The following is an 8,652-nucleotide window of genomic DNA, read 5'->3' as shown; positions in this document are numbered from 1 at the left end:
ATAGTTATTTGATTTTATACATGTTTATTTTTTAAAACTATGCCATAGAGATTTAAGGAACAAATAAGGAAAGCATATAGTTATGCAGGAGATTGACAGACGGCAGGGCAGCAGTGTATGATCCACCACACTCTTCTTATCTTTGCCAACAGGGTCTGTACACTCGACCTATCATGCATCGGAGCACTGGAGGGAATAAAATTGGTAGAATTGCAGTGATTTAAAACAATAACTGTTTTTAATAGTGATATCATAACCTTCAACAGCCTTCAGTTTGTCACTTTTTATAGTCTGAAATTTCACAAGTCCAGCTGATAAAACTCTTGTTCCAAGTAATAAATAGAACATGGTGGAAAGTATCAACACCCTCATTTATGGTTTTAATGTCAGTATCGTGTAATCAACAGTCACCCATTTGACATGCTGAATGACAGTGAGCTGGATCTTTCTAATGAGAACTATTGAACAGATACAGGAACCATAGAAGGAAAAAGAACAAAAGGAAGTCATTGGTCGATACTTACTATCAAGGTCGTCCTCCCTGCGCTCTACTTTCAGGCTATTTTCAGTAGGAGCGTGATCTCTTCCTCTGTCTGGGAGGACAGGAAGGGCTCGGGAGAAAGCTGTGTTCATGCCACGTCTGGTGTGCCCTTTCAGTCTGATGTCCTGTGGGACAGAAGGCTAGGTCACTGTCTGGCTGGCTTCCATCAGAGTGGCTCAGCCAGCCTCTACATTAGTATTTTTTTATTTTATTTTTTAGTATACTCTGTCCACTGAAGATTCTATTGCACAATCAGGTCTGGTGAACCAAAGCCGAAGGTTATCTAGCTTGCATGATACAACAAAGATACAACAATACACATGAAAGGGCTATAGAATCCAATGTCCAAATTAATGGGACTTTGGGATGGTGTTTTTCTTTTCCATTCATTTGGGAATGATGCATGCCATTTGCCAGATGGACATTTAAGAAGCGGCACAGATCTTCTGGGTCTCAAACCCCGGCCTACTGGACCTGATCCAGGCCATATGAAACCAGTATCAGAGGGTCCCCAGTTATCCAGACATGTAATCTGCCCAAGTGGCTTTATAGCTCCTCTCCTCATCCCTCTCTCCTGTTCCATTACATCAGAGATAACCATGTCCATGACGTGCATGCCATACAGCTGCTAGACAAACTGATTCACTCCACATGCCTGCCAAACCTTTGATGGAGCACAGACACTATCGTACATTTTGCCACTTTGTGAATCTAATAAAGATAAACGCCTGTCCTTTTTTTCTTTGTTTGATAATGGCTGACGTTTGAGCGAATGTAAAATATTGGCATATGGAACACACTGTATTGATGCTGCTACTGATGAAAATGAGAGTTAAGAGGAAGATTGGTATGATGATGATGGACATGGATGAAGGAAGATACTTACTGAGAGGATGAAGATCTTTGTGTTCCCCTCTTCGTCCAGCCCGAGTCCGTTGTCCAGGATGGGCTCCCGTCTGAACCTCGGGGCAGCCAGAGCGTTGTCGCTCATCGTGTCTTCGCCTAGTATGGAACGCAGGCTCTCCTGCTCTGTCCTACCCTCCTCCAGCTTGCCTGTTGGTACAGCTAAGACGGCCAAGCGGGTGCTAAACTCAGAGAACAGCACCAGTGTGAATACAACAGAGTATAGGGAGATCATGATTCCTACTACACTATCTTGGTCCTAACGGCCTTGCGAGGGTCATTGAGAGTGGACTTCAGTTGCGCTCACCTGTGATGACTGTTCACTTTCAGTGGCCCATCAGCTCTTTTTATACCACGAAAAGCCAAAACTGGATTTTTTAATCATCATAACAAAGCCGTCAAATATGTGCATAGAGGAGATTTGAAGTCTCCCACTGAGCTTGGCCCATGTCATCATTGAAAAGGCACAGGTCAAAGGTCATAGCAAATTTGTAAAGCAGCTTTGGATGCTCCTTTATGAAGACTAATAAGAAGGGAGGATAGGTAAATAATAGCTGGATTACTGTCAGGTGTAAGGACATGCTGTATTTGAAAGAGAGGAGCAACATCTTTTCAACAGTCATCTCTTCCCTCCTGTAGAGGGGTCTCCTCAGGCCTCTCAAAGATCATAGGTCTCAAATTGGTCTCACAAAGGTCTCACTTCTCAATACTGTCCACTTTCAAAGGTGGAAAGTAAAAGGTGGAACACATGCCTACTGTGCAATCTGAAAGAAACCAACAGATTGCCCACAGTGACTTATCACCGAACTACGTCAATGGCTACAGGCATCAATGCTCTTTGTGGGGAGAGAATATCATCCAGGGTGGACAGTCCTGGTATGAATAGAGGCTGGGTCACTAGGGTCATGTCATCAGACTTCAACAAGACCAATAGAGAATGAAAACAGAGATCCAGGTAGCATCAACCTGAAATGACCAATTGGTGATTGGGTATACAGCCTTACCGGTTGGGTATTAGGTGGGAGGAAGTCCCTGACTTTTCTGACAATATAACCTGAAAGGATACTCCAGGCGCTAGTTATAGGCTATGTAACTATAGTTTATTCTGTTCTGATCACCTCATGTTCACAAGGGTAATGGCCGTGAGTTTAGGGAAATGAGCTCGGAGGAGTTTTACAAACGAAAACAAAAGGCCTTGTTGACATAGCTCTCCCAAGCTCCTCTTCTGTTCTTAGGAAAACAGACGATGGCTTACCTTCTTAACATCACAGTAGCTACAGCAGAGGGATGGAGAAATGGGACATGAATAATAGTTATTGAACTCAGCTGAAGTGATTTTACTTGGAGTGCACAGCCTTTATTTTGTGAGTATTTTTGTTGGAGGCTGAGGGGCTCCAGTGAAGGACTGAACTGGTCTGCAGGGGCCTGACTGTTCCAGGAGCAGCACAACTCAACTTGTGAGCTTCGAGCTCTGTTGTTCTAACCTCTCTCTCTCTCAGTCTGTCACTCTCTCGCTCTCACCGTCACTCATTTCTCTCTCTCTATCTCTCTCTCTCTCTCTCAATTCTCTCTCTCGCTCTCAATTCTCTCTCTCTCGCTCTCTCTCAATTCTCTCTCTATCTCAATTCTCTCTCTCTCTCAATTCTCTCTCTCACTCTCACTCTCTCTTGCTCTCTCTCTCTCTCTCTCTCTCTCTCAATTCTCTCTCTCTCAATTCTCTCTCTCTCAATTCTCACTCTCACTCTCTCTTGCTCTCACTCTCTCTTGCTCTCTCTCTCTCTCTCTCTCTCTCTCTCTCTCTCTCTCTCTCTCTCTCTCTCTCTCTCTCTCTCTCTCTCTCTCTCTCTCTCTCTCTCTCTCCACTACACTCTCTCTGATTGTTATGCTCTCCATCTCTCAGCATGTGTATCCACTTCACTGGTGTTTATATTGTTGAAGATATTGCATGCCACTTCCCTCATCAAAATGTGAACAGCTCAGTCCTGTGGTATATTTTGTATTTCAGCACGTTAAAACACAATTGATATCAAATTGTCTTATATCAGCCCCGCTCTCTTATCTTGGAAGACCCTGCAGCTAAAGCATATGTTGATGATGGTTCTTGATTCCATCCACCTCCTTGCTTCGATGACCTTTGAGATGGTGAGGCTCAGGCTCTTTATCTGGGGGTTCTGCTGTTTTCCCCTGAGTTAAATTTCTAGGAAAACATTACCATAAACTAAAGTACATTAACATAAAAGAGAAGATTAAAGTAATCTTAAAAGAGCAAGATGTGATTTCCATTGTGTTCTCAGGTCATATTTGTTTGATCTCCTTTGAAGTCAAAGGGAGATTTGAACATGAGCGTTTACAATCTTCAGCTGTTGGATCTGAGAATCTGTGCACCTTGTTCTGCTGTTTTTATTGGCTCAACCAATACATCATGAAACATTTCAATTGGGTAATAAACAACTCAAACATAGGGATCAGGAGAGGTAAATAAGTGTGTATTTTATGTGGAACAAAAACAGGACACCGGTGATATCTTTATTTTCGGAATAATTACTTTTAATAATAATAAACACACTTATGTCAAAATATATCAGATCAGATGAAACTGTTGATTGACTTGTCACAGTATGTCGCTACTGCCTTTATATTCGTTATCTTGGTTCAAAGTTTCCCTCTGTGGTTTTGACAGCTTAATTGCCCTTCAAAACTTGGAGAGATGGCTGGCTGTGGGACATTTTTCCTATCATCTCTCCCTGCTGCTTGCGTCACCTGTCAGGGGGCGGTGTTGTAATTCGGTCAAATACATCTTTCAGTCAGAACCGAAACCCTCTGAAGTCCCCGCCAGATGACATCAGCAGCATCATGTTATGGTTCTCTGTGGAACAACATATTATTTCCTTGTCCTGTTTTAACACGCCGTTTTTCATCAGCGACTCTCAACTCCTATTGTAAAAACAGTACAAGTGTAAGAGCTGGGAGGACGGTCCAGGAGTGGAGTACGTAATGCTGGGAGATCCAGGATACTCACTATGTACAGATTTTTGTTGTTGTTGTGAAGATAAAGGTGGGGGCCTTGAAGTCTGTCTGGTGTGGGGGTGGATGCTTGGAGGTGGGGGCCTTGAGGACTGTCTTGCAGCAGGCAGAGTTGTGGGTGTAAGGGGCTGCAATTGGGCAGGCCTCTTTGTTGCCCAGAGAACAGACCATGGTTTCCTGGAACAATGCAGCTGATGAGAGGCTCTCCAAGGAAAATATGGGTCTGACATCATGGGTTCTTAAAGCACACAGCTGAGCCAACACTCTCCTGCCATAATCAGTGCTCAGTGAATTTCCACTGCTGAGGAAAAATAAGACAGAGAAGCCCCTATGGGCATGGGTCCCTTCCCTAACACCCAGGTATGGCTAGAAGTTCAAATTGAGAGTTTCAGTTTGAAATGCATAATCCAATGATATACAAAGTTAATGTGACATTGGCTGGTGTCCTAAGGAGAGAGGAAAGCCAGGAAACAGTAGTGATGGGGAAAGATGCTTAGTTGAAGGACTAATATACAGTGAGAACAATAAATGCAATTGCCAGTCCTTCATACTACTGTAAAAGTAATTGATACACAGTATTTATTATTAAAAGAAAACGACATAGAATTTTGCCAGATTAACACAAATCATCCCTCCCCCTAAAACAACCAAGAGGAAAAATAGTGAAATTGGAGTGTATTAAAATAAACCACAAGGTCATTTAAAAGACAATAGCGTACGTAGTTGTAGTAGGGTTTTGGAGCTTCCACTTCAGGGCTGGTCCAAAGTCAGCGTCCTGAGGTGCACCCAGCCCAGAGTGCATAGAGTCCATCTGATACATTTGGGAAATAGATACTTGAGACTGCTCCTTCCAGAATCCTTCTGCTGGTGTAGCAGAGGTGAAATTGAGAAATTCACGATTAGTTAAAATGATATTACCAAATTACAAATCAGGAATTAGACCTCAGATGTTAAAGAGATTCTACTTTTTTTAACAGAATACAGCATTGAGGAAGATGTAATTTTATAAGGAATCAGTAGTTTACTATGAAGTATAAAAGTTAATTATGATGATAAACTGATTTGTTATGGTGTGGTCATTGTGGTCCAAACTACTCCATGCAGTTACCCCAATACCCAGCCTCTAATGGTTTGGGTCATTATGGTCCAAACTACTCCATGCAGTTACCCCAATACCAAGCCTCTAATGGTTTGGGTCATTATGGTCCAAACTACTCCATGCAGTTACCCCAATACCAAGCCTCTAATGGTTTGGGTCATTGTGGTCCAAACTACTCCATGCAGTTACCCCAATACCAAGCCTCTAATGGTTTGGGTCATTGTGGTCCAAACTACTCCATGCAGTTACTCCAATACCCAGCCTCTTGTATCCAGCAGAGGTTTCTTGGAGATTTATTTTAACTCTAAATCCTGCAAGCTTGCAAACTGCAATTTGTCTATTCGGGCCTAATAATTGATCTTATATTAGTCATTGAGAGGCTTGGATGAAATACCATCCAGAATCGCCTGGCCAGACGCTTGCCAACTCCCTGCTCCACACTTGAAACTGTTATGTCTGCTGAACGGAAGCCAGAAGGCTAATTTATCTGTGAAAATGACTTGTTTCGCTATATATTCATAAAAAAGTGCTGACAGCGAATGAAAGCTTTGTCCTGTCACTGCAGAGATGTCCGTCCTCTAAAAAGCTGAACACGCAGGCTCAGCTCTCCCCTCAGTGAATCCACACTGACTCTGTTTGCCTTGGCGGAACATGCCATCTTTTAGGAAGTATCATTTTGTGTTCAGTTTCAGACTGATTGTGAAATGATCTCCAATCTGAATCATGGGTTGACACACAGCCGACGGACATAATAGATTTGTATAGTTTCTGCACATGCTCAGAGAGACAAGTGAGCTTTGTTAGAATGCAACACTAATGTCTATGTCAGTGACACCATGGTTTATGTTACAGGTCTGGCCTTGCTGTGTATAGCTTACTGTGCTGTAATTACGTCATAGGGAGGATTGTGTGTTAATAAGATGCATTGCTGTAGAAAGTCTCCTGGACCTCTCAGTTTCATTACATCCATTGGATATTCATACTTCATTGGTTGGTTTTCCTTTGCATCAAGCGAGAGGGACATGGTGATCAATTACACTCCAAATACTGATACAAGAAAGAAAACTGTTCACCTGGTTGTTTATGTTTTTCTTCTTACGTTTGGTTGCCAAGCAACAGTGGTAAAAACATCTTCATGTTCTTTTATTAACGGATGATATTCAAAGATTTCTCAAACGTGCCTGCAGAACATTCTAACATGAGCATGACAAATGGTATGAAATAAATGCCCAGACATTGTCATAATGTTGACAAGTGGTTTATTCAGCAGGAATGGTGAACAATCTGTCAGTATTTAAACATTTTCTACAGAAGGCAATCGAGCACCAGAAATAACAGCGCTGTAATTAAACAGTTTCTTAGATGATGGTGAGCTTCGGAATCCCATGGCAATCAATTCAAATGTTTTCCTATTCTAGAGCGCTTGATAGAGTCAAGTTCCTATATGTAATTCAAAATACCGTTTTCATTCCTGTTTGTGACATTGTATCGGCTAATTGTAAGATAAATGGTGACAAAGAATCAGTCAAAATAGTGTTTTGGGAGTCAGATAACTGGATTAAAAATCTAGATTCTATCATCCTCATAGCTTTACTCTGTTGCTGCCTCTCAAGAGGCCACCATTATTATCCTTTATGCCTGCATATTGACAGTCCCACAAAGTCCCACATGGTAAACTTCCATCTTCAGCTTTGTTTCAGGGAGAAGTACACTCTTAGAAAAAAAAGGTACTATCTAGAACCTAAAAGGGTTCTTCAGCTGTCCTCATAGGATAACCCGATGAAGAACCCTTTTTAGTTCGGGGTAGAACCCTTTTGGTTCCAGGTAGAACCCTTTTGCATTCCACAAAAAACTATTTCCACAGAGGGTTCTACATGGAACCCAAAAGGGTTCTCCTATGGGGACAGCTGAAGCCTAAAAGTATAGAACTGAACTGGGGTCAGTCTGACAAGCGAATGCCTCAGAGGATGAATGAAACCTACAGTTGTACCACTCAAGCAGCATTAGCATAGCTGGACAGCTGATCAGAATGATGGAGACATCGATCAAATGTGATAGTTTATGATTGACAGTCAGTTTACCTAATCTGTCTTTCATTAAATACAAAGCTGATAATGCAAGTTGAATAAGATTGTGTCTTAATTTAGCTGAGATCTTTGGTATCAGTCTGGTGATATAATACTGAAGGACAATCGTACTGATAAAATGAACAACTCAACAACCTTGTTTAAAACCACATACATGCATCTCACAAAGGGTAAAATGGGATGCGGCCATAGAGGTCATCCTGGCTTTCAATTCACCTGCCAATATCGTCCATACCTATATGTGAATGCACAAGATGGAGTCCTAATCTTAACCACTACACAACAACTACATTGTACTGTATGTGGTGATGATTACAGCTGTGGTTTGCTGATAGATGTAAGGATATAAGTACCACATTAATACTTTAGGTCAGACCGTCATTTGAATACTTTTTTTGATAATTTCTATCCCATTTTATTGATGTCCAAATGCATTAGCAACCCAAAATTGTAATAGGTTGTATTAAATAAAGTATCTCTTACTTTGTGGGGAGCTGTTAAGAACCAGATCTGATTCACTGCGCCACTTAAGCTCTTTAACACATGGGCATGGTTTTACAAAACAAATCATTCAACCTTAATCATACATATTCGCAAGAGTTAATGCCTTGGCTTTCTGATCATCAATGTGGTGCGTTTACATACATTTTGTTCAGGACAAACAAAAGTACACTATGACTTTTAACACCTTAATATTATTGAAGGATCACAGTTCACAGTGCTTTTTGTCAAGTTATTTGGCATAGGGATCTATATTGAGTAACAATAATTTAAAAACAGTAGAAAAAATAGCGTTTTGCCTTCTTGGGACCACAACATGATACTTTTTTCCATGCATTCACAGATTTCACACAAATACATTTGCTCGCTTATACTACTACCTTATTGAAATCGCTTACAAATAAAAACACTATTAATAAAATGGTGGCCACAAGGCTGTGCAAAAGGGACGACCTCCAACGATAAGCTTTGCCATCTCTCTTTCTCTTCCTGTTTTA

The 8,652-nt window shown here is 41.4% G+C and overlaps 1 protein-coding gene across 1 annotated transcript; it reads right to left on the bottom strand.

Annotated features, from left to right (window-relative positions):
* Nucleotides 1-94: 94 nt before the first annotated feature.
* pmch (pro-melanin-concentrating hormone) lies at nucleotides 95-1,750 on the bottom strand. The gene is made up of 3 exons (XM_041893283.2): nucleotides 1,428-1,750; nucleotides 525-666; nucleotides 95-186 (listed from the first exon to the last, which is right to left on the bottom strand). The coding sequence occupies exons 1-3, from the start codon at nucleotides 1,677-1,679 to the stop codon at nucleotides 137-139; spliced, it is 444 nt and encodes a 147-aa protein (XP_041749217.1). The 5' UTR covers nucleotides 1,680-1,750; the 3' UTR covers nucleotides 95-136.
* Nucleotides 1,751-8,652: the final 6,902 nt, after the last annotated feature.

The sequence above is a fragment of the Coregonus clupeaformis genome, unplaced genomic scaffold, assembly GCF_020615455.1.
Source record: "Coregonus clupeaformis isolate EN_2021a unplaced genomic scaffold, ASM2061545v1 scaf0435, whole genome shotgun sequence".
NCBI classification, from domain to species: domain Eukaryota; kingdom Metazoa; phylum Chordata; class Actinopteri; order Salmoniformes; family Salmonidae; genus Coregonus; species Coregonus clupeaformis.
The sequence above is the reverse complement of the archived record's forward strand: the minus strand, read 5'-3'. Positions and strand labels throughout refer to the sequence as shown.